This window comes from Telmatherina bonti (assembly GCF_933228915.1).
Source record: "Telmatherina bonti genome assembly, chromosome: 6".
NCBI lineage: Eukaryota > Metazoa > Chordata > Actinopteri > Atheriniformes > Telmatherinidae > Telmatherina > Telmatherina bonti.
The window spans coordinates 28,283,926-28,311,079 of NC_136624.1; the positions used below are offsets into that span (position 1 = coordinate 28,283,926).

Genomic DNA, 27,154 nt, shown 5'->3' on the forward strand with positions numbered 1-27,154 from the left:
AGGAACATAAACACCTGTGTGGTATTGTTTATTACATTTCTGTCAGAAAATTTAACGATTAACAATTACTGTAATCAAAATGGCCCAAAAGGTTTCACATGTTATTCACAGGAAACCTCTACAGGTCAAGCTGTTAGATCTCTGACATATTTTTTAACATGGAAGTGATTAATTGACATCATATAAAAACCAGAAGTTCACCTTTTCACACAAACCTCTGGGCCATATAAACTAAAGGAAATTAACTGAGCAAATTAGTTTCTTATGGTGTTCGTGTGATTTCTCTTTTGACATCTGTCCTTTTATATGAATGCCCTTGTGTGTTTCCTTCTCTAAAAGAAATTGAATGTCAGTCATTACCTACTGAACATATGTAAATGGTAATGCATCTGTTTGCCAAGTGTGCGCTGGAGTTTAATGTGTGTGCGTATGAGCTAAGCCTGGCTGATCACATCTCTTACCGGAGAGTCTTATCACAGAATACGGTGGATCAGATCATCAAATGCAAATGTCTTTTGTTTTGTATCACTTGACACCTTGTGATTGGCTTTCTTGGGGGAGAGACTCTTAAAGAAGAGAGAGATTGGAGCAGCGGAGACAAGAAAAGATGATGGAGTGTATTTCTCTATAACAGCTTGTCTGGAAACTTTACACGCTACGTAAAATTTCAGAGTTTCCTTCTTTATTCCAGCAGAATTTTCACTAAGTGAGCTGGACATGTGTGTATGTGTGTGTCTTGATGTGTACCTTATGGGCTGATGCGTGTGGTTTAATGAAGAGCGGTAAATGAAATCCTTTATTGTGTTTGATATAATGTCAGCTTCCATTAGGGAAACTGGTGCTAGGAATGATTGCTAGACTATCGAGGCCAGAGGAGAAGTGCACTGTGTGTTTGTGTGTGTGTGTGTGTGTCTGTGAATGTATGTGTGTTGCTGCATGCTTGTGTGCACACCCTAGGGCACGGCAGAAGCACAGAGTGTGTTCTGTAATTATAAAATCATTAGCAGGTGTCCAGAGGAGATATGAATATGACTGTAATCTGTCCCCACCCATGATGGAGCGCTTGTCTCCCACTCAAATGTCAACCTGTCTCAGCCAATACATTGGGAAGGCTTGCAGATTCGAATTCAAAAGATTTACCCGCAGCAACTATACTCAGTCATCGCATGTACTCTTATGACAGACGTCATGTGTGCCAGTCATTTTTCAGTCACTATTGTTACCTAGTGCATTATCTTATGAATCATTCAACAAGGTCTTGTTTACGTGGACTTAAATTTTGGACTTTAAAGGTTTTGACCTTTACCTGAAAGAGGATTATGAACTTGAACTGTGCAACAACAGACAAGAGACGTGTCTGACATATCGTGTAGGACACATCAAAACACGCTAAAGGACAAAGAGCCTTAAATTCCGACAGACCAACAGACAAAGACATGCAGGCTTGTGTCCGGTCAGACATGAAAATGATCCCACATTATAGCAATGGCGAGGAGACAAAGTCACATTGTAATCTAGAGCAGAGGGCTGGTTTCTATGGCAACAGTAGGCATCTAACCTACGTGCTGCTGCTTTTTGCTGAAATCTGAAATTGGCAAGAGGAGGCAGGTATCGAGGAAAGAGAGATTGGAAGAGATGGAGATAAGACATGGCAGGGAGGAGGAGGAGTGATGGAGCAAAAGGAGAAGAGAGGAAGCAGATCAAGATAAGGCTGAGGAAAGGAAATGGGTAGGAGATGAGCAGGGGGAGATTGATGAAAGGGAGGGGCTGGAGATCATCAACTGACCTCAGTGTTTGTCTCCTGTTTGAAATTTGTTGGTCCACTCAGCATGGCAGATTTAATTTACTGATAACATTTGTGTCAGTGGGAATTTCTCTAAATCTTGTGCATGTGTTTGGTGTTTGTAGTCAATCTGGTGCTGACAAACACTATGAGTGCTTGTATATGCATAAAAATAACATTTTCATTGTATAGGTTCACTTTTAAGATGAAGCTCTTACATATGTAAATGTGCATGTGCCTGCTTCTGGTCAGTGTGGGATAATAGCTGGCTTTGTGTTTTACTAGACGTGTGTTTAACCCAAACCCAGAGCCCATAGAGAGCTATGACCAGCTGTAGCAGATGGCTGACTCATCCTGATGCTGTTCACAGAGTAATGGTGGCCTTGAACTCATCAAGAATAGAACAATCTCTTCTGTCTGTGTTTGTTTGTGATTGGATGTCGCATCCATGACTGTCCAAATTATTATATACTTATTAACTGGTAAGAATTTCATAGATTTTTTTCCACTCTGTCTCTAAGTAAAACACAAAAAACTTAAGTGTCCTGGGGCTTTTTTTCAAGAAGCTGAGAGATTATTTCAACCTTCAGGTTTTTGTGTTTCCCCTGAGGCCTGGGGTACAGGGCAGATTAGGCAACTATGGCGGAGGGAGGGAAGTAAAATAGTAGAAATACTCAAACTAATACATCTTTCTTTACCACTGACAGCCCCACCCAGGTGGTTCAAGGTCATTTTGAAAGTATAGTGGTTTCCTACCTGGGTTATGTTTGAAGGAAGAATATTTTTGCCCCCAGTTCCTTCACTGGAAAGGAAACCAGGAGGAAGCCATGAGAAGCTTCCTGCATTTGAAAAGCAGCTTAAGGCATTACCAAATAAAAGAGGTGACAATTAAAAGCCAGAGGTTAGTCGTGCTCTGTTGCAGAGAGCAGCAACATTGTTTAGTTGTTTTACTATTTATCCTTGGTGTTTGATCATAGTTGGGAAGGGTGTCATCTAAAACTAGTTTCAAGGTCAAAAGTGTTCAGTTAAGTTTCAACTTTAATGTATTTCCTCTTTTTACACTTTCAACAAAGATGGTGAATATACAAAATACTAATGCAATGGTGCCTGAAGAGAAACTTCACCCAGACTGAATCTTCTTTTCAGCCGATGCTGCACACATTTTTTTTTGTTTTGTGTCTGGGTAAAGATGCTGGATGGTGTCCTTTGGGTGTGAGGAATGAAGCATTTATTTACAGGGAACCGTCCCGAATAATGAGTTGTAATGCTGCAGTATTGAGAGTAAACTCTTTATGAGAGACGGTCTAAGCAGGACTGGGCTTCAGATCAATCCTCCTGGCAGACACAACACTGTCTCTCTCACTCCATTTTTCCTCTCTCTGCAGAAGCACAAGCTATTTTTAGCTTCTCCTTTCCCACATTCTCCACAATCACCCATCTCTTTTCTCTCAATTCATCCCCTCATATCAGCCCGACCTGAGCCTCCATTCTACCCTTCAACTTAACCCAGTGTACTCCCTGACCGATCTGCTCTGATCCCTCCACTCTGATTCTTTCCGTCCCTCGCACCTCTTGATCTTTTCAGAGCGGAAGGCAGAGGGTGTGCTGGTAAGTTGAGGAGATGTGTCAGGGGAGGGCAGAATCTGCTTTATCTCTGCCTTGTCCTTTGTCATTTCTAAAGATACAATCTGTGACTTGTATTTTGTGTCAGTTTAAGTTCTGATCATACTGTTCTTCTTCACTGAGGCTGATTTTATCCCCAATTTGCTGGATAACATTAGAAACAACCAAGAACTTTGTTATGGTGTTTGAAAGCTTTTTATATTTTAAAATGTTTTTGTTGTTTCTTTTTGTATTAAAAAAAGTGGGAGAGGGGGGTGAGGGGGACTAAGACATAAGATACCTGTGCATTTAAATGTTTTTACATATTCAGAAAACATAAGATAAAGATATAAAAATAGTAAAGCTGAGAAAACAAGACTAAGTAGTAGAAGGACACTTGAAGATTCTCTGTTAGCCTCGTCAGACTGTGACCACAGCTTTTCCAGCGAGGGTGAGACAGTCACTGCGATGCCCTTGAGAGCGCATCCTCGACCAGCCTCCTCATAATAATGAGGCAGGCCACAGGGACGCCACTCGCTGCATGCAGCCCCTGCCCACCCTCGCTCCTGCCTCTATGGGAGATAAGGACACCAGTTGAAAGGAGAAGAGGACACAGGAGGGTAACGTCCTGGATAGGGGGCGGATAAAGTGTAAAAGCTTGGTGGTACCAGGGTGAAAATGGGGCTCCAGCCGGTAGCTGAAAACTTAACTGACTAATTAGAGTAAAATGGTGTAACACAATGGCATCATTTTACATTCTCCTCTTTTATTCATTTGTTTTTATTTGTTTTTGTTTCTACCCTCTTGTGAGACTTATTTTCCTGGGCTGAAAACACAAGCAGCTGAGGTTGATAAGACTCCCACAGAGAGTAAGATTTTGGGTTTATTCTGCTCTCACTGCAAACTGTCTGGACATATACCATGGTGCCACATAAATTTTCCACAGCATGAGAAAAGATTCAAACTTGTGTTTAAAACACAAGTTAAGATGTGCCACATGTACCTCATCCTATTCAGATAAACATTCTCAGATGCCTTACATTCTTCAGTATCTTCTTGCCTTAATCATTACAAGTCATTTTACATCACACTACCTCTCCTGTGTTCTGTGATGCTGATTATATTCTCATGCTGAACAGTGTGATTGAATATAACCATGACTCTAGCTTTCCACCACAGGTCGGGGCTGATGTAAACGCAGCTAGATCTTCTCTCATCACCTTTCTTCTTACTTTTCTTTTTTGCACAGGAGAATGCCATTTCATACTACGATTCCAAAGCGGATTCAGACTATGTGAGTACAGTACAGACTGCTTCCCTCTCCCCTATCTGCCTGCCGTTACCCGCCAAATCTTGCCCCATCCACTTCCTACTCACCCCTTCCACCATTTCCTGCAAGCCCTCCCCATCCCTCCCCTCGGCCTACTTGGTGTTGATGCCCCCCCCCCCTCCCTCCGGTCATCGGATCTTACGCTGTCTGTGTGCGTTAGTGAGGTGACACTGCTGTATGGTGAGTCGGTGTGATAGAACGCGGGCAGACCAACATGCATGTGGGAGTGAATTCACTTGTCCTCCTTGGTATAGGTTCTGGAGATTTCTCTTTTTCTCTGGAAATAACTGTTAGAGGCAAAGCTGAACTGCAGGGTGTTACAGGTCTACATCCTGCAAGGCACATCAGACCTAAACAGTGGGGAAGAATTTCTTTCATGCATGTCATTCACAGTAAATAATCTAAACAGCATTTTCCTTTAGAAAAGCTCCGCAAGTCATCGGTCTCATTCTGGTTTGCAGCCTGCAGTTCCTCCCCAGGATAAGGTGCTCTTGGAAACCACATGGGCTGATTTATTAAGTTTCAAGGAGGAATGCAAGAATCCCTTTTAGATCACCAGAGCACAAAAAGATGGGAACGAGAATGAGAAAGTGAAGCAGAGGAGCAATAAATCATGGTGTGATTTTCTCTTTGTGCATGCCACTCTTGTGATTAATGACACAGCGCTTTAGGTCCCGTCAGAACCTCTAATTGGAGAATATCGGTCATCATTAACATGGCACACCGAGGCCGAACCAGTGACACACCTCTGACCCTCACATCGGCAACCCTAACCAATGGCAGAAGTCAGGAGGAGGTCATTCCTCTTTGAAAACCTCACCAGTATCCTACCTGTGTTGCCTTTTCCTGCCCTCCTTCAAAGCTCCATCGCTCCAGAAAAATCCTTTACTATTAGGATGATGTCATACGAAATTAAAGTCACGTTAAGTCATTGGCAGGCTCTTCATCCTCTTGTATGCTATACCCAGTTAATTTCTCCTTTTGTCATTGTACCCTTGATTTAAAATGTAATGTAATGCGCTAAAGCATGTCTGATGTTCATCCCAGTCCTGAGTGGGAAGTGGGGTGGGGGTTATTTTTCAGGTTCGTTCATCTATCTTCAAGCCTCTTGTCGTATCAAGGATTTTTTTTTTTTTTTTTTCCAGAAATGATGTTATCTAAAAATATGTGCATTGACTTCAAGTCCAATTTATAAAGGGTGAAATTATATGTATTTTTAAAAAGCACACCATGTGAAAAGGCTAACATTATTTTTTTCAGAGTAAACAAGAAGGTCTTCTTTGGTCTGTTATTGCCACCCTTCTTAAATGCAGTACATTAATCTGTCTGGGAGAAAAAATATTGTCAGTCATTTCTCTAGGTAGTAATTTACTTGTAGAACAACCATCAAAAGCATAAAATACAGCATTACAAGTCTGATTATTATGCTGTTCAATCAAAATAGATTTTTACTGCTTTTCAGCTCTTTCCAAGTTAATACTACGTGTTAGATATTTTAAACAGCTACTTATCAAAGTTCCCATCTACAAACTAATCTTTAATTGTTCATAGGACTCCATCTCTTGTACAGAATTGGTGTTTTCTTTAATTTGAGCACACACACACACACACACACACACACACACACACACACACACAGGGTCAAAAGTGACATGTTATAGGTTAGACCTTGTCAGCTAAAGGTGAGAATTAAAAAAGCTTCCAAATGTCATCTTTGGCCTCTTCAGCCTTTAATTAAACCTTGAAAATGGGGAGATAAAATTAACAAATTGGGTAATGAATTGAGAAAAACAGGTGGTGGATGGCTCAGGAAAATGAATCAATCAGTCTTTCTCGTGTGGATTTATTCAGCTTCTAATTAGACACTGCCTTGGTTAATTATGATTGGGCTCTTCTAGGAAGAGGTTGGGGGGAGGTTTGAGACCTGACACTGACAGAATTAGTGTCACACTGAGGGATAAACAAACACCTGCCCCTCACAGATAATGCTGTTTAAAAAGCAGTATCCCTAACATTATCTGCTTCTCTGTTACTGGATAATCTTGAACAGTGTTTAGTTTGCCTTGGAAGTTGGAAGTGGGTGCTGGGAATAACTGAGTTTACCATGTTCCAGCTGGATGTTTTAACACCAGCAGCATATGGTCATTGTTGTGCTACCTTACACAACCAGTGATCAGGAATGCAGGCCTGTAACAAATCATTATGTTCTTCACAGCCTGGCCAAGCAACAAAAGTCTACACAAAGAAATGCACTCAAATGCATTAGCTGTGGCATTGCATTAATTTTTCACCAAGATCCTGTATTTAAGGATATGTATATGTGTATACACACACATATATATATATATATATATATATATATATATATATATATATATATATATATATATATATATATATATATATAAAATAACATAAATGCTATAAAGTATTATCTATTCATATCTCTCTATATACATTTCTCTTTAGATAATACTTTATTGCATTTATGTTATTTTATTCTGTACAAAATATCGGTGAATAATGAATGCAGTCCTGGATAGAAATAAATTGTAAGAGCTTATCAAAACAATGCTGCAGTGAATGTTCCAGTTATTAAAGCTAAACTCAAATTAGTCTGTGACTTTTCTTTTCTTTTTTTTTTTTTTTGTTTTTTTTTTTGTTTTTTTTTGGTGGTGACCTTTTTTTGCACACACAAACTCTGCATCTTTTAATATTTCAAAATTGTATTTTGAGGTTGTGGCATGTCAGAGAAAATCTGACTTGACGACACTCATTCTAGTAGATTTTCTTTTTGTTGTAAAACTTTAAAATTAATTTCTGACTTCCAGTCAAACTCACCACCAATATTCTATATGTGAAATAGAAATACAAAATGTGTACAATTCAAATGTGTGCCTTTTACAAAAATGTAATCTACTTTATCTTAAGTTCAGTATTTAACTATTATTTCCTCCAAAATTATTAAAGCATAATGCAAAGCATCCAGACATCCACGGCACATGCAAAAGTATCAGTCAGATGGGCTCCTGCCTCTGAGCTTTTTCACACAGACTGTCTGGTGAGTATTTGAAAGAAAATATAGTCAAGAGCTGCAGCTGTTCGTTTTGTATCCTTTTTGTTATTGTCATAAGTGGAGTTAGGTGCCCTTTAGTAAAAATGCTCTCAAATTTCAGAATAAATGCTTCAGTTGTATTGCTGTGTATTTTAGGTATGAGACCAGAACATTTTAAAAAATTGTAAATCAACTGATTGTTCACTTTTGAAATATTAATTTATGTCTAATATATCATTGCTCAGTTTTGTTTTGTTTTTTATCACACTCTGATACTACACAAGTTGTTTAGATAAACATTTAGACATGCGCTCGGTGTTGTCCTAAAATGAGGCTCCATGGTGATAATCCCCTGGCTCGTCCTCACAACAGTTTGTAATTGCATTTTAATAGTCAATTATGCTCGGCCCATCAATCAGTTTCTTCAGTGGACGTGGGGTTTTGATTCAGATTCTTTAGAAAACAAACAGTTTTCAGTCATGTCAGATGCAATTAACCCATGTTGCCTCATTCAAATAAAAAGAGCATATTTGTCTCAGGATTCTGTGTCGGAATACATGGGTATGGCCTAGGACATATATATATATATATATATATATATATATATATATATATATATATATATATATATATATATAAAAAAATAAAATTTGACTTTTTTTTTTTGCTATTTTAAAGTTCTGTCAAATCAGTTTTTCCTCAGTTCCGGTGCTTATGGCCCCCCTGCCATGCATGTTTTAGGCATGATCTTCCTCCAAAGCGCCTGAGCTTCCTCCTCAAGTTCTTTGCAGCCTGTTTATTTCACTCAGGTATGTAAAAGGTGGAGTATGTAAGATTTTCAATATTTTAAAAAAAAAAAAAGAACTAAAAAATATCTACAATCATAATTACATAGTTTTTTTTTAAACACATGTAGGTTCCAGTCTGTCCATATTTGATGTGTTATTAAATTACAAGTTTAATTAATGACAAAGACCCTTCTTAAATGTTTGCCTGCCAGTAAAAAAAAAAGTGCTTTTTGTCATTTGTCATTAATTAAACTTGTAATTTAATAACGCATCAAATATGAACAGACTGGAACCTACATGTTCAAAAAACTTTCTAATTATGATTGTAGTTATTTTATTAGTTAATTTATTTTGAAAATATTGAAATCTTACGTACTCCACCTTTAAAGTAGGACTGCCTATAAAATTTGCAGGGAATGGGGGCCTGAGGACCGGAATTCAGAAACCCTGTGTTAACTGTAGTTTTCCATGTATTAATCACACTTTCTTTTGTTCCCAATGCACATTTTGTTATCAAATAATAAACTTGGTCAGGCAACAGGGTTTTTTCTAGCCACCACTACCAGTCATACCATCGCATAATCCTGTGTGAACAGACACAGATTGTACCACACTGATAACTTATCAAGATTAAAGGCTTAAATGTCAAACTTTCCTCTTCTTAGTTCTCTCACACCCTGATTTTCTGATATCTGACTGTTTCAGACTACTGTCAATGTGACAGTTTTCTAATAATTTACATTGGTCAGAACATATTCATATTTTTCTCATGCTTTATATGGTTGTAAGCAAAATGTTATGAAATATGCTTATGTTCATATGGAAGGGGATCTAAACAGTGATCAAGAGGGCCAGTTTATAAGTTATCGGTGAGGTTAATTCATCTGGCACCTCATGTGTTTGTGATAGTCATCACAGCTGCTAATGAGTCCGTCTCTCTGTTTGGTGTCTGCTTTGATACCTGCTGTTGTTCTGTGATGAGAAGGAGAGAACAGAACCACCCAGACTGAGGAAGGCAGCGGGCAGAGTAATTGCAATTACTGAGCTTAACATTATCTAAAGACAGAGAGTCAGGAAGAAAGTTGATACACAGTCTACAAACATGCTCTAACAACTAAAGTATGGGAAGAATTTAGTTTGACCTTTTCCTTTTTTTTTTTTAGCCTTCTTTATTCTGTTCATTTCTTACCATATGCTAACTCAGATTTGTCTGTGCCGTGTATGCATGTGTGTTTCAGCAGACAGAGGATGGAGAAGAGGAAGCCCCCCTGGATACCTCGTCCTCTTTGGAGCTGGAATTTGTGTATGACCCCATGTTTAAAAACAAAGTCAACTTCTCCTCCAGCGCAGTCCAGATTCCTACGGACATATACAAAGGCTGTAAGTTGTCATTTCATTATGGCGGTAATGTTGTTGAAATTTGTGATTTCTTGCTCGGAAGGAAGCAACACAAGGTTGGGATTCATTCATTAACTTCTCCATAATGAAAGCAAATCGCGAGACTAATGGGGCTACTAGCCCTGTGGTTGATGGATGCACTACAAGGCCTTGTAGTTTTCATGTAGTGTTGAATCATGGCTGGACGACTGTCCTCTGTTCTGACTTGACCTCTCTCCTCTCTCTCGTAACTCAGTCTTTCCCCCCTTTGATTTCAGCCACCACTTTAGTACAGTGATGTCATTACGGCTGACAGATGTTCTCTACCACCAGATCTTCAATGTATATCTTCTTTTTTTTTTTAAAGTTTTTGTGCGTGGACAATACCATGCTTTCCTGCCTGGCACTCTGCTAGGTTGCAGATATAACACCCTTCTTAGTCTGTAGCTGCCACACGTACAAAAGGCAACACATGTACCCTCTCTTGCCATGCTCCCTCTGCTATCCACCTTTAATCTTTTGGACACTTTCTGCCAGACTCAAAAAGCAGAGCACGAGCAGACAGACACTTTTTTTCCCCCCTCTCGGTTATTGTCTTGCGCTTCCTTTTCTTTGTAGAGCAGGCAGTGTATGGCACCTGTCTGTAACAATGCCCTCCAGCTGTGTCTCCAGACAAATCTTTTTAGAATTAGACACCCTTGGTTCAGGAGGAGATGTCAAAGGCCAACGCTAACTCACAATAGAGCAATCAGGCGTGCACATTGTTCCCAGAGCCATTTTGTGGCAGCTCTGGTTCCCCTGTCTGAAGATACGAGTCAGAGAATAAAGAACTCTTGATTGAGCTCGGTGGACTCTAAAGCAGTAGAGTGGCTCATTGCATGTTTTTTTTTTCTCTCTCTCTTCTGTTGCGTGGAAAATGTTTACTACTAATGTTGTTTCGTTAGCTCCCATTGCGTGTTCTGCTGTGCTGAGATTGTCAGCTGCAGGTTTTGTGCCAATGCCATTATAAACATGTTTGCTGTGTTTTATATGTTGCTAAATAAGCAATTTAAAAAAATTTATGACGCCACACAAATGAACGGTAAATCTTGCAACGAATTCTGGTGGGACAAAAGGATCAAGCACGGAGAAGAGACACACACCTAAAAACAGCGCTTTGGAATTTTATCGATCAACAACTGTCTGATCTTCTGCCAAAAGGCCGCCAGGCTTTGTGCGTTCCCATTGGCTAAAGACAGTAAACCATGCCTCTGTGCAGGATTGAGACTGCGAGTTCAAACGCACAGAAAGCTCAGAGCAGAGCAGAATGATGTGAGACAGGAGGAGAAAAGGAGAAATGAATTACAGGAATGATGTAGCGTTTTACATGTTATGTTTCTTAACCAAGTTTAGCCTCATTCTAATTCTTTTGCAGTAATTTAAGTAACATGTCTGCACATCCATGTGACGGGAATCTTCGGTCAGCACAAGTTTATTAATCATTAATATTTACTTTTTTCATCAGAACAACTCACAGGACTGCCACTCATTTTTCCGGCCCTTGCAACTAAAGACTTTTTTGATAACTCTTAAGAATATTTGCTGGTATTTTTCCTGTCCACCATCTGTTGGCATCAGACCTGATGGCCCTGTACACTGCCTGAACTTCCAGGAGATCAGGCACTGTCACGGCGACTCTTCCACCTGATCTTTGCTTTCTTTGAATACAGAAAAAGTCCAACAGAACGGGGCATGAGTACATTATCTCAGTGAAAATGGGTCTGAGCATCAACATGACAGTTGTCACAAAGATTGGTGATACTAAATTAATCTTCCTTTATAAGTCATTAATCTAGGCCTACTTTATAAACAGCTCATCAAATTTTGTTTAGTCAGGTTCAGAAATTCTTTTGCCATTGTCTTGAACATGAATTTTTTAACCGCATAGTTTAAATCATTCATGCTACATTTTTCACGCTTCTACTTCTTCACAACACCATCTTTGGTTAAACATCATATTTACATTTTTTCTGTTTATGCTTTAAGCTTTCATATTTTATTTTATATTATTTGTAACATAGTTAACAAATGCATCATATTATTCTAGCTGGTTGTTGGATGTTTTTTCCTTGTGTGCTTCTAAGGTAGTTTCAACGAGAATCCTTAGAGCAGCGTGTGAGACTGATTTATTTAATGATGTAAGCTGTATTGTTTCTCTTCTATGGGCAACGCTACGATTATTAATTATTAAATGTTTTAATGCTACATTCTTAAAAACACAATGTGATTAAACTGTATATACCAGGCTTGTACGCCCAGTAGGCTTTATTAGTTTGCAGACAATTTTAAGGTTGTACTAAAGCACACTGAAGCAGCCCTTCTTCATCATTCCATCTGCTTTGTCACTTCTGCTGGCAGCAACACACCTCACTCCTAAATGGTTTGAGTTTCTGGAGAGAACCACGATGCAGAGACACAGTTTATCAATACAGATCACAGCATTTATCTTTATTTCATTTAAATCCAAAGTTATATGTTTTGTGAAAGCAGTCGATGTTTGCTGTCAGTCTGTAATGCAGATTTGCAAACAATGGCCAGTATAAACTGCAAACAGGATTTATGAACACTGCTTTAATCACGAGGTATAAATACCAGGTAGTGATATCCAACATTCAATAATGTCTATAAACATATTTAGGAATGTTTTTTATGAAAACAAGAGTTCTGAATGCTGCTATGTGCAGGACATCCAGCTGCAGTCACAGACTATATTAAAGAATTAAATCTAAGGAAAATAATGGAACGATGAGTTCATGTTCTTCCACTGCTGCTTAGTTCTTCTACTCCTTCCTATTCTTGTTGTTATTAAGAAGTATTAAAATTTAGAAGGCTAAAGGCAGCCTCTCTGTTTTATGTGATCTGTGTTTTTTCCATAATTCCACACCTGTTTGTGAACTGGTTTTCCAGACCTGTGGCCAGTATTTGACTACACAAAATAGAAAGAATTCGGTCCAATAGCCCAGCTATTGCTTGTCTTCAGTTCAATCCCCCATCCTGAGCACACACAGTTCCGCAGGCGACTATGGAAAGCAAAAAGAAAAGGAATAAAGAAGAAATAAAAACCTCTGGCAGGAACATGCTCATGGAGGGCGGCCATTTTACTTGGCTATGGATGGAGAGGACAGAAAAGAGGGATTACCAGGTACCACAACTTTTAGCCAGAGATATGTGATGAAAGAGATGAGGAGAAATACAAATTAGTAGCGTCAATTTTTAATAAGTTTATCCGTGAAATTTTTCTGTACCTCGATCAGCTGTTCAACTTTGTGAACAGCAACTTTCCACTTCATGCTTTTTTGCTTTAGCCACGCCCACCTCAAATGTCTGACCAATCACAGAATACTTCTTAGAGCCCATGCGAAGAAGACCCAGGACACGCTGGAGGGATTTCATCTCTCGGCTGGCCTGGGAACACCTAGGGATCCCTCTGCAGAGTTGGGAAATGTGGCTGAGGGAGAGGGAGTTCTTCGCTTCCCTGCTTTAGCTGCTGCCACCGCAACCCGCCCCCGGATAAGCGGCAGAAGATGGATAGATGGATGGCAATTAGCTGAAGCATCTGTCTGTCAAAGTGAACCAACCCGATGAACCAAGCAGAACTACATGGAACCATCATTATTAGGTTCTGCCAGCTGATTGTATTTCTGCATCTATGGTCATCACAGCTAAAACTTGCCAATACTGGACACTGATGGGTCTTAATCTTTTTATCTGAGCCACAAACAAACCTTGCAGTCTAAAACGATGGATTCCCAGAATAATCAGAATCTTGCAAATCTCACAAGAGCTGTTTCTTGAGATTAGCCAGACACCAACCTTCACCGGTTATTTGTTCATTTATTTGGGAAAAAAAAAAATTAATTTATTATTTTGCTTTGCACATAAACCATTTATGAATGTTGCTGTATTAGGATTCTCCGTTTTACGTACTAGACATACAGTGTTGACCACATTTAAGTTTCCATGACCAAGACGGATCAGTCGCTCCTAATTTCTGCTTGAGGTTGGCACTCCAAGGGTCCATTAGCTGCTCTGAGCAAAACAGGCTCAAAAGTACAACTGAAGTGTCGTCGGGTCAGATTACATTATTAGTTATCTTGTTATTAGTATCTGAATTTTGGCAACGAGCACAATAGTTTGGAATGAAAATGGAGATATTGCTGCTTCTGTTTTTAGTCGTTTTGTTCGAAGAAGCCACATTGGAGCATTTTTAACTTAATTTGCTAACAGAAATTGCATGATGTTCATGATGCTTTGGGATCTGAATTAGTTTTAAAGAGATGGTAGCGAGGGATTATTATCTGATGTTGGAGGATACTAACGTGGGTGGATTGCTGTCCTTTGGGTCTTAAGGGGTCTGGATCTGCAGTATATCTACGGGTTTAGGATTACCAGAAAAGAAGCAGTGTAAGTGGGCAGATGCCATGTTCGTTCCTTGAGGAAAAGAAAAACTTCGGAAGAATAGGAAAAATGTTCAACAGTTTTAAGTTCATGCCATTTTTTTTACACTGAGTTGCTCGATTTGATATCTGGCTTTGATCTATGAAGGCTGCTTCAGCACTGATTCAACTGACTGTTTTCCAGGATCTGTTAGCATGATTTGACAGTAACATTAAAATGTGCATCCATGAACAGAGAAGCCGAAATGGAGGGACAGATGGAAAGAAAACAAGCAAAAAGAAAGAGAAGACAAGCATTTTGTGTCTTTTTTTTTTTTTTTTTAACAATTGTGATATTTTCAGGAGCTAAATGATGCGATGTGCGTGTTTTAGTTTAACTTGTCTGCTAGGCCATATCCGTTTATTGAGATTGAGAGTGTTTCCTGAGTGCAGTAATGAACCATTTTATGATTCATTATCCCTCTGCTGATTCCTGCAGCCGAGTCTGCAAACTTTCTAATTAGCTTGGGTCAAACATTCATAGAGTTTTCGTCTAATTATTATTGCTTATTAGAAAATGGACATCACAACACGGCCACAGGGGAATAAATTGACGTGGGTGGTTTCGTTTATGGAGGACCAGGTTTTCTTCTCTCAATTAATGATTTTAGTCTTGAGAATAATTGTAGGGGAAAAGCTCTGAAAATACAATCACCAAACGGATGAAAATGGTCAAATAATACACAAAGTTGTCTCGCGACTTTCTTGGATTTACTTTAATCTTTCTAGAACCAAGTTCATACTCCTAAACAGAGGATACAAATTCATAGAGGGCTTTTGCACAGTTACATGTACATTACATGTGGAAAATATTGAGGACTATTTGTCATTTGCCATTTATTAAAAGTTGATAATTACATGTGTATAGTGTAAAGTGTGGGAATATATTTGTGTTTGTGTGAGAATAAGCAACCGCTGGTCCCAGCAGGGAATAAAAGGAAACAGACACAGAGTGTGGGAAGTTCTTTCAGTACATGTGAAGTTTAAATCCGCTGCATGGTGCTTTTCCTCCAGCAGCCTAACGTCATGTTGTCAGTTTGCTATTGTAGTCAGGCACAGCAAGGAACTTGGTTATCAGAAGTGAATGGCTACAACCGGGCAACAGATGAAAGAGCAGAGCTTAATTTTTTTTATGTGTTGGGTGATTAACCCATAGACCCCATCCTGCTCACACTGACACACAACAGTCACCGGTCGCACCCTTTCTTACACTTGGTCGTTTAGCCACTGCTCCTTTTAGATTTGTTAAATTCACATTACATTTTCTGCAGCAGATGATCGTTTGTGAAAGGGATTTTTTTTTGTCTTTTATTTGCACTTTTGAGGCCGTTGTTGGTGAATTAGAGATGAGCAGCAAGAAAAAAAGCTGTTAGTCTGACATACACAGCATCCCTTGGAGCTGATAAGGCTACTTTGTGAGGTAGAAATGTGGTATTTACAAAGATTTGCAAAATATTACCCCTCTCAATGGTCATTTTTCAACTCCCAGGTGAAATATCTGTCTGTTTAGCTGTTAGGTGTTGCAGTATGTTTAACCAGTTAGTTGTTTACCTCCCATTTGGGCAGACAACACACAGCTGATCATGTTTATGGCTTGATGTTAAAAAGTATTTGTTTTCCACATCTGCAAAAATTTTGTTAAGTGTAAACATAACAGAGGTTTCTTTTACATTACTATGTCCTAATGATGTGTATTTCAGCCTAAAAAAAATACAAGAAAAGCGCTGACTGTTGTTTATACCTGAAAAAAGAAAGGAAGTAATTAATGTAAAATGTAATGCTGAGCAGAGAGGTTAGTGGCAATGCTGCTGTATAAATAATGGAAAGGCTAAAAAAATTTAATTACGGGACTTAGTTCAACAACAGAGAAAACAAATCCTGAATTCAGTGTGTAAGCCATCAGTAAGCTCATGTTCAGGCACTTTGAAAGTCAGCCTTGATGTAGTTGCAGCTCTCTCTTGTCTGGGTTTGGTTTACCTGTAGGAAGCTCTGGGCAAAAATCACTCAGTTCACCTGTGTAAAGAGCAAACTGCAAACAGGGTATGTGCTGTGGAGACCTGAAGTGCAACAGATACAGAGGATAAAGTCAATGCAGTGTGTATGAGATCTGAAAAGAATAAAGATTTGCATCTGCTGGGTTTCACTTGATTCAAACGGTCTCTGATGTAGCTCACCTTGTTTAAAAGCTCCCCTGCAAGTGGAAGTAGAATAGCAACTTTTGATAACAAAGCCCAGGCTTTAGGTTCACGATAAAGGAAGAGAAAATGATTGGTGTGTGAATAATGCTCTTTTTTTTTTTTTTTTTTTAAAGAAAACTTCTTTTATTATATTCTTTAGCTGAAGTTAATGGCTGCACCTCTTTACCTCTGCACTGATCTCCTACATTTGTCATCCGGAAGTGGCGTGCACTTTGAGACTTGCATCAGCTAAATGCAAAGTGTCGTTTTCATCTGTCAGTAAGTAAATGTGTGCGCGTTTGTACACATGTAGTATTCATTTCACACATTGCCTTCGGCAGAGGAAGCTTCCCTGTCAACCAACTCACACCACACAGGAGATCAACTCAGTCTCTCTCAACATCAAACCAGATTTAACTGTGGGGGGAAAAAAAAAAAAAAAAAAGCAAAAGTGATTTGTAAAAATAGAGAAAGTGGAAAGAAGAGAAAGGGATTTCAAGTTGAACCAGAGGAGAAGAAAACTTATATAAACACAGACGGCTGCTCTTTTTTCATTCTTCACTTTCCAGACTCCATCTTTCTCTTTGCCCCTCACCCATCCAACCCCTATAGTGTGTGCCCAGTGGAGGGGCACTATCATTTACCCGCACACTAATTAGAACAGTCAGCACAGCAAACTCCACTTCACTCACCACCAGGCTCACAAATTACATTTTGTCTGTTTGTTATTTACTGCTCTTCTTTAATTAGAAAAAGTATTCGGAGGAGCACCCAGGAGGTATAGCGAGAGCTCTCCCCTCTGTGGCCTTCTGTATATTAAATTATCATCCATCCTCTGAGAATTTTGCATTTGTCTCCCACCGTCACAGTCTAACATTACCATTTAGCTGATGTGAGGTTCATTGGTAAATATACTCATATTAAAAAATATATTCATTTTTCATTCCAACACAAACAGTGAATTTAGTTGATGCTTATGTTTTGGATACAGAAATAATTATTTTTAGTTTTTTGTTGTCTTTTAATGACTGTTTTGCCAAGTTGCACATTAGGATGTAGAGCTCTGGTTGTTATTTTCCTCAAACCAAGATATGAAAGGACAGGTTTCTCTCTGAAAAAGCAGAGAAATTGTGTGGATGTGTGGAACGCTGCCAGGTCTTGTTGCTGCTGTTTCCTCTGTAAGATGAAAGGTTTAGGGTTCAGGCTCTTTAACACTCAGCCAGGCTCAAAATCAGCCCTGAAGAAAGGAAGGAGAGACAGAAAGGAAGCAGGACAGCTGAGGGAGGGATGGAGAATAAACTGTGCTGACAACAGGAGAGGAAGAGGAGAAGGTGATACATGCAGAAGAATCAGACTTGCTGGTGTGCAAGAATTCTGAACTGTGGAGGAAGCTGTTGCTTTATCAACTTTCTTGTTTGTTTTATTTGAAATGCGTCTTCAGAAACATCTTGCAGCACTTAAACTCTGTTGCTGAAAATACACATTGCTATGGAAATGTGCAGGTCTGGCTCTTCAAAGCTGTGAGCACTACAAACACAATTCTGTCTGTCTTCCTTGTTTTGAGCTGTAAGCAAAAGGCAAAATGTGACAAATAACCAAATATCTGGAAACATTCAAATAAGTCTATAGTGTGCTGAGTAACACAAAGTCAAGTAAGAAAACATGTTATTGTTTTTAACCCTATAAAGCCAAACAAACCATATTTGATACACATAGTTTCTGAGACATTTTGCATCACTTTATGGTGGAAACTTTAATTAAAACCTTGTTGTACATCATAAGATACTGATCTCCTGCACCCAGGTGGACACCAAAAAGCAGAGGACTACATTACCATGATTTTATTTATCACATGGTGATAAATGACAAAAACAGGTTTGAAATATAAATATTAACTCAGTCCTTTTCAGTGCAAACCGTACATATGTTAGCATTACCCGGTCAATGTCACCTTTAGGACTCAACACCACCACCGCTTAGTTACCCAGTTTTAACCATAGAATATGTAAGCTCTTTATGTCAGCGGCAGTGTTAATGGTTATGACTCTTCAAAAGGATTCGGCTAATAGGTTTAGCTCCATTAGCATTATGGATTTCTTACAAGGGACCACTTGTGTTCCTTCGTGACTTCTTATAGTCCAGCGTTTCTGCTCTGTGTGTACAGTAAAAGCATTTACTGGTTTCTGTAAAGGCACAGATCTTAATCCCAAGTACATCAATGTGAGGAATGTGTTTACGTTGGGGTTGTTGGGTGGGGGTCACAGGGTAGAGGTTGTGATGAGGGGAGCTGAGGAATGATCTCACACAGAGATGCTCCATAAATCCTGCTCATAATTGTTTCCCTACTTGGCGTGCAGTCTTGCTCTATAAAGGGGCAAAGCCAAGGGTGCTCTAAATGTCAGGGGAGCGGTGCGCTGATGAATTACCTTTTAAAGATATCAGAGAGAGGCGCATTTCAGGTGAAAGATGAGGCCAACGCAGCACTCTTAGGCCCTGTCTGACAGTGTGAGCATATTTCCCCCTCAGGGGAAATTTGTCTTTTTATCAACTGTCCAGAGAAGTCACAGCATATCCTAGCAAAATAAATCAAAGAGAATTAGTTTGCTGTGTTCTCTTATCTCTGATGTGATGTTTTTTTCTTGCAGAGATCACCTGCAGATATGTGTTGCTATGTGCAAATGTAGGTTTATGTGTGTGTGTGTGTGTGTGTGTGTGTGTGTGTGTGTGTGTGTGTGTGTGTGTGTGTGTGTGTGTGTGTGTGTGTGTGTGTGTGTGTGTGTTGGCCAAACTAGCCTGACAGGGGAGGTGGCTGGTTTTGTTTCGGTTGGCAGCATACAAACACATGCACTCTGTTTTGTTGCTTATCAGCTTTTATTCTGAGACCTACTGTGACCACCTCAGAGGTGGGAATAAAGATGCGCATGCTGCGAAGGTAGTAACCTTATCGCAGCTACTGAGCTAGGTTTATACCAGTAAGTGAAATAGTACTATTACCCAAACTTGATTGATACCTTATTGTTAATTGAGAAAACTAAAATAGAGTTAGTTTTAAACAAAGGTTTCATAATGGCTGTTTGACCTTGTCTTAACTGGTACAGCTATCATTACAGACCCAGTGCTTCCCCAGATAAGAGCCCCTATGACTTCACTCCACACAGGCTGTCTCTGCAGTAACCTGCTGTGATAGCTTCTGCTTAAAGGATAATACTTTTTTTTTTTTTTACACATTAATCAGATCTGCTCTTTGACCATGGAGTATAGCACAGTCCTGATGAAATTGGAAAGCATGGTTTTGGATCCCTGATAATCCCCACACAAGCATCAGTAAAATGTAACCGCTGGACTCAGAAAAATGCCTCAGGGTCGTGGAAGTGAACGCAGCAAGAAATTCATGATAGAAATGTCAGCGAAGATGTGAGCTCATTTCTGTCTCCAGCTTGACGTGTCATGTTGTTCCTACCACTTGGAGTCTTGACAAATATAAACACTGTGGTATGATAGATAATGTGCTGGCACTTTGCAATTATGGTGATATGGGATGGATGTCATACAATCAGTGGTGCTTCAGTTTTAACAGTGATTCACAATTTGTGCATCAAGGAAGATAAAAATATGGAATGTATTGTAATTAGGACCAGGTAAAAAAAAAAAAACAGTCTTGATTGGTTTGAATATAGTTTAATTTAATTAATCCAACACTGATTCATAAACTTTGAGATCGATACTAGTTCCTCCTGAGGTCTTGGCATGTATACACAAGTTAAGCTTGGCCTTTGTCGCTTCCATCCAAAATCAGCTTCTCTCACCGTTTCAATGCCAAATTCAGATTTTTAACAAACACTCGTAATAACTTTATGGACACTCTATAACTCTGCAAAGCTATCTCAAGGTTCATAAATAAGGAGGATAAATGTTTTCTGGTGGATTATATACTCAGCTGTAACAAGGCATCTATATGCCTAAAATCACCTTTCTTAGCAGCGATAATGACGAGTTTAGATTATATTATTCACCACTGGATTACGTTTACTTCTGCAATGTTAAAAAAACACCAAATGTTTTAAAAATGATGGGAATAGATGTCACCATGCACATACATGTTTCATAATCTATTACATGATGGACTGGTAAATCAATCTTTAAAACATCATATTTCCAGAGTAGATGTAGATCCATCAGATCACATTTATTCAGATGGTCAAAGATGGTCATGCAAACAAACTAACTTTATATATTTTATTAATTAAGATATATTTAATTTAAATATAAATTGAATATAAGAATGTTTTTCTTATTTAAGATATTCAAAAATTGGTATTGTTACATAAATATCAATAAACAAATCGATCAGAGTCAGACTTAATCTAATCTAATCAGGGGGTTGTGAAGTCAATTCAGGGAATTAATGGTGAGACGCAGCTCTAAATGTAATAATCAGCTCTTTGACCTTTAGCCAAATATCAGTTTGCAAAATAGGGGAATTTGGGGGGTTTTTTGTGTGTGACTTTAGTTCTTGATAAACATAGAAAATTGAATGTAGAAGACATTTACGTTTCAAAATTATTGTTAATGAGTTGTGAGTATCTAAAACTCCATCTATGGAGCACGTAGCGTGACTTTAACAGATAAAAGCTTTCATGTCACCACATTTGTTAAGCTACTATTTAGAAGCATTATAGCTAGCATTTCATCCATGTTGGTTTTTGAAATACACGAGTTTCCAGGAACCCACAGAGGACATGCACACCTCTGTGACTGCATGAACACTGCCAACGGTTCAGCAAGAAGAGCAGGTTGCTTACTGAACGTAAGGCTTGCAGCTCCATCTGTACATGTTTTACGAAGGCACTGAGCACAATGCAAACTATTTACTAGAGATTAGTTACTTCTCATACACAAGCTAGCCTAGCAACTTTATCATCCATCTATTCTATTCATTTTTATATCCACTTAATCCAGTTCAGGGTTATGGGGACTGAAGACCATCCCAGCGGCTACGAGGCAGTCGGCACAATACAGCTTGGAGAGGTCGCCAGTCTCTCGCAGGCTTTATCATTGACATAACTTTAGACTGCACTTTTACTAAATTAATTTCCTTAATCTACTTTCAAAAGAAAAGAAAACAAAAGCTTTTTACATCAACAGGTGAAACATCAGATAGATTTATTTCAAGGATACAACTTATCTTCTTTTTGCGACGAGACACATCGGCCCCCAACCAGGTACTGGAAAGTTCTGCTTTGGCTTGATTTTTCTGACCAGATCGACCACTTAGTGGAAGAGAAGCCTCGGCAGAGGCACAATGCTGCTGAATATATCATGGTTGCATTACTAATTCTGTTTTTGAAAATAATCAAAAACAAGCACCATAGAAATATCTTTTTTTTTTGTTTTTTTTTTTTTATAACTAATTACAGTTTATTATTACAAAAAAGGAGAACTTTTAACTATAATCTTCTGCCAAATATTTGGCGACATAATAACACTCAGAGTGTGACATGCGTCGCAACTGTTGGGTTTGAGAAAACACTGAATATTAAATCTTTAGCTGTTTCTGCACATATACCCAAATGACTTCAAATCAACTGAGAAATCTTTGGCTTGTATAGTATAAAAACTGGAAATTAAGATGTGTTGTCAAGTATATTATTGTGATTTTTATCATTTTACCCTCTGTGTGTGTGTGTGTGTGTGTGTGTGTGTGTGTGTGTGTGTGTGTGTGTGTGTGTGTGTGTGTGTGTGTGTGTGTGTGTGTGTGTGTGTGTGTTTTTGTGTTTTTTTTCCCTTCTCCCTCTGCCCTCATGGGCGAGAAATTGCCTTTTTTCTTGCTGTGAAAGCAGCCACTCACTCGTGTTAATTTCTGTGTTTCTTTCCATCAATCACAGCCCTCCCCAGATGGGTTTTTACATTTACCCTGACTTGTATGACTGCCTCTATGCTCCCCCATTTCTCCTTTGTACTCATGTCTATGAATTTTGAGAAAAATATGCAGAGGAGCTTCCCTTGGTGATGGCAGCAATTTGGCTTTCATAAAGCCCTGTCCTCCAGACACTGCTTAGCGCTGCTGTTAGGCCTGTGTCTGCATGCTGCTTTGCATTCATTTTTACAGCAAAACAGAGGGTAATAATAATATGCGGTTTATGTTTAAGCTCCAGTTTTGGAAAGCCTTTTGCAGACGGAAGTGTATCATATTTCTTACCTTCAAACTACCAAACTACCAGCTTAACTAAGACTAATTGAAAAGCATGGAGGGGATCACAATTGTTTCTTAGTGTGAAATTCAAGCACAGGGTTGTGAAAAACTGGACTTGTTGGTTCAGGGTCTTGTCTAGCTATGGTTGGCTGAGTAATTAAATCAGAGAAGCAAGCGAAGTTCTCCGCAGCTCAGTGCCTCGTCTTGTTTCCTCTTTAATCAGGTGGCTATTAAACCTCTGATTGCGCTCTCCATCTTCTGACTTCGGCTTCGCCTATTAAACACAGACTGAAAGTGTTTTGGTTTGTGTTTGTGTGTGCCCCTGCGTGTGTGCTTGCATATTGTGTCACACAAAAAGGATGTGTAAGAATAGAATCGTTCAGATTGCAAGTAGAAGAAAAAAAAAGAACCATGCAAATACAAGCTACGAAAGCGCGAGTTGGGATAGAACAGTCACATATTGATGATGTAGTTGCTTTTCCGCCGCCTGCTGCTTATTTTGCCACTTCTGGTTGGCTAGATGATGAATGCTTGTTTCCATAACTATGAATCTATTTACCCCTCACATCTGAGATATCTGTGACTTTGTGTTCTGTCTTAAAACACACACACACACACACACACACACACACACACACATGTTAGTGCATTTGGCTGTGCTTGTGAGAACAGATCAATGTTTCCTCTGTCCTTTTCCCCCCTGTTTCTGCAAGTGCCCACAAATCCTCTAAAAACTGCCTCCTGAACATTTAAAGAAATAGTTTATGCTATGAAATATTCCGCTGTGGCCTCTCCCTGCACATGCTGCGAGTGACACGCAGGATGACCCTCTTTCAAGGTGATCTCTTCTCTGCGCTCCACAGAGATCACACAGATTAGACTAATGCCACGCTCAGACGGCTACCGCCGGCCAAGCTACCTGCATACATCCATCCTGATGTACTTATCTTCCATGTACTGGCGCAGACAAGGTTGTTAGGCAAAGAAAGTCAACATTTGGGCTAGTTACAGGGAAAAACCCGGTGCACTGTTTTTCTTTAAGGTACATTATGTAACAGGTTGTTGATTCTACTGTTTTATCCGTTAAAGAGAAAATTTATCTTGTGTGCTTGTACATGAATAAGCATTAAAAAGAAGCGAAATTACATGAAATTGTATGACAAAAAGTAAGTAAAATCTGCTTCCAATCAAAAAGTACATTTATGTTGTTTTATGTATTTATTTATTATTGGTGACATCGTGAATTCCTTGTCAAGGTTAATGCCAATTTACTATCAAAGCTAACTGCCTGAGTTTGTTTTGTGTGTTTTCTTATAGCCCCTGTCATCCTAAATGAATTAAACTGGACCCAAGCACTGGAGAGGGTCTTCATTGAAAACTGGCGGGAGGACAATTCTCTGCGCTGGCAGGTGTTTGGCAGTGCCACCGGTGTGACACGGTACTACCCAGGTAGGCTGGAGGGGATTGAGTCAACAGTCTGCATTATAACTCATGGCAAGATAAAGTCTAAATTGACCCTAGGGGGTCTTAGCTGCAGGATATTGGCAATTTCTTATCAGGTGGCTGTAGAAGTAACTCAATGGACAGATGAAATTATGATTACTTTGATCTGATCGGATCTAAAATATCCTACAGCGCACAGTGTGACCAGGAACTTATTTTCTGTTTCTCTCCAGCCACTCCATGGAGAGCCCCCAACAAGATTGACCTGTATGATGTCCGCAGAAGGCCATGGTAAGTAACTTTATCAGGACCATCATCAGAATCCATTAGGTGTGTATGTTTGCATTGTGTTTTATCATTTTAGTAGCTAATACTTTCATAATGTTAGAAGAATGAAGCCATTGTCAGTAGCATTTCTGTCCATTTGCTGAAAATATTTCCATACATAGGTGGTGATAGGAGGTAAAATATGTTGTTGATGAGGAATTTATAAACTTGACTCATTGTTTGTCACAGTAATTTTAGGCCAGCTTCCAGTTAACTGTGTCAAGTTTGTGTTTGAAAAGTGTGACTTTCATATTAGGAATAATAACTGGTATTAAATTCAGTAAGTGTAGGTGGATGTAATTTACCAAACACATAGCAACAGTTTGATGTGGGCATATAGCTATTAGCAAGCATTTCTAAATTATTTTTGCCTGCATGAGTTCCTTTAAATATATAGAAATCTGAAACTCCTATTTACTTACCAATGTATTAATACACTTTTTACATCAATAAAGAGGGCTACCATCTTCTCTACACACCTTGTGATGTGTATAAAAAACCGTCTTCTGTAAAGATGTGATAACACATGGTCTCAGACATTGTTTGATCTCATATATAATACTGTCATAGGAAGTGTTAAGTTGGGCCGCTGTTAAGTTTGGGCACCTTTTTATCATGCTTTTATAAATCTGTTTCCCCAGAATGCTTACACATGTGCATCACATGTGCATCACATGTGATGGTCTATTTGAGCAGCAAGAGCAGGTTTTTCTCAAAGCAGACCAATAAATCTAAAGATCAGCACCAAAAGGAGATTAAAAATGTTGAAAATGCAGAGCTATAACTTTTCATTGTAACACCTGTACTGCAGCACAACTCTGTCCTGCTGTCTTAACTGTGACAAACTGTGATCCTAAACACACACTGTGAACACCTTCAGATTTTAATTAGTCTATTACAATGGAGGCAACAGAGCGTGTCCATTTGCCTTTTACTGTTATATTGAAAATAATTTGAGGTCTTTTCATGGTCGTAATCTTCATAATTATTTTCCAAGTAAAAAAGTAAAGCCTGCTGTCAGTACACAGATAGGTTATTCTATGTAATGACTAAAGGGCAGCATTTTTACCATTTTATACAAAAACAGTTTGAATATAGCTGCATTTACAAGAAAACAGCTTTAACTTCTCAGTCAGTGTTGTTTAATTAAATGAGAAGGAGAAAGGATGATATGCAACACATTTCAAAGAAAGGTGTTCAGAAAGTTTGGCTGGAAAGAACCAGCTGGTTCAACCAGTTTACCCTTTTCACCCACCCGTGCTTCCTGTCCACTTTTCAACTTCCAGTCTACCTGCAACTGTCACATTGGCTTTGTGGTAGTGCTGCCTGTTGCCTGGTTACAGGTTGGAGTGAACTGGACATAATCATGACAGCAATGTTGATTAGACCTGACCCCATTTTTCATCTCGGTCTTCATCCAGCTCAAATTGAGTGGCTTTTTGAGGTCAGGCCAAGCTGGCAGATGAAGTCAACAAGCTCAGACTGAATAAACTAAACAAACAAGAGCAGGAGAGCTCTTGATTTTTGTATTAAGGTTATATGAACTCAAATTTTCAACTATGACACCTGAATAACCTGCCGAAAGCTGGATGTGGCAATAATTAATGGTAAACTGAAGTCAGCCACAAGTAGAGTTTAAAGGTCCAGTCATAAAAAATGCTCCTATCCATATTAACCAGTGCCTCCCAAATAAATGGAATACGATATAAGTTAATATCAAAACAGCCTAGCTTTACATGTCAAAAAGTGCCACTTGAACAACAGGAAATAAGGAAGGTTCAAATTTTAGTAAAAGATGGAACCTTTCACAGTGAGTTAAAAAGGAACAGAATGAATGGAAATAATTTTAAATACAGTATTTTTCCTCTACAGACATATGCAATGATACTTTTTTTTGTTTGTTATTATTACTAATATTTAGAATGTATTATGTTTTATTATTTATTTTAATGTATTCTATAAAATATTTATAAAATAATATGTAATCTTAGTTATATTATGTAAATCTTCTATAAAATATATTTGTATAATTTATTGTAAAGGCAAACTTACAATATGTTCAGTTATGTAATATATTTATCTATTCTCCAGTGAGTGGAAACGTATGGGATGACTCACTAACATCCACCAAAGTGGTTTATTTAGATCATATCATCCTCATTCATGAATATATTAGAAAAAAAGGTTGTAAATAGGTGTTCACTATATGGCCAGTATGAAAGGGTTAAAAGGATAAAGGATTCAGACAATGATTTTGAGTGTGTGAAAAAGAGCATACATTGTTTTTGAGGTGAAGTCTCAGTTTACATTTCTGTTGTAGAGAACATTCTTTGATAAGATAGAAATGTTCAAATCTGTTGCCTAACACCTCAGTGTTTCTCCAACCAGGAGACTAATAAGGTGCTCCCTGACAACTTAATTAAGCGAACAGCAGACAAAAGTCTCCCTTGTGTTGCACTGTCACTTAAGGCATCACAGTATGAACATGCATAAAGCTGTAAACACAAACTAGTCTGCAGTTTAAAACATTGATCCTGTCTGTGATCTGTCAGCTCATTTCCCAAAGAACACCAGAGTTTAATTTTCTTACAAGTGTTGTGACTG

The 27,154-nt window shown here is 38.7% G+C and overlaps 1 protein-coding gene across 1 annotated transcript in view; it reads left to right on the plus strand.

Annotated features, from left to right (window-relative positions):
• Positions 1–27,154, plus strand: part of cacna2d2a (calcium channel, voltage-dependent, alpha 2/delta subunit 2a) — a gene marked incomplete at both ends in the record, with an annotated part of 156,082 nt that overhangs the window by 93,581 nt on the left and 35,347 nt on the right. The window contains 4 exons of the mRNA XM_079241511.1: positions 4,635–4,679; positions 9,800–9,938; positions 24,098–24,229; positions 24,457–24,514. Coding sequence (XP_079097637.1) covers positions 4,635–4,679; positions 9,800–9,938; positions 24,098–24,229; positions 24,457–24,514 — 374 coding nt within the window. The remainder of the gene's footprint in view (positions 1–4,634; positions 4,680–9,799; positions 9,939–24,097; positions 24,230–24,456; positions 24,515–27,154) is intronic.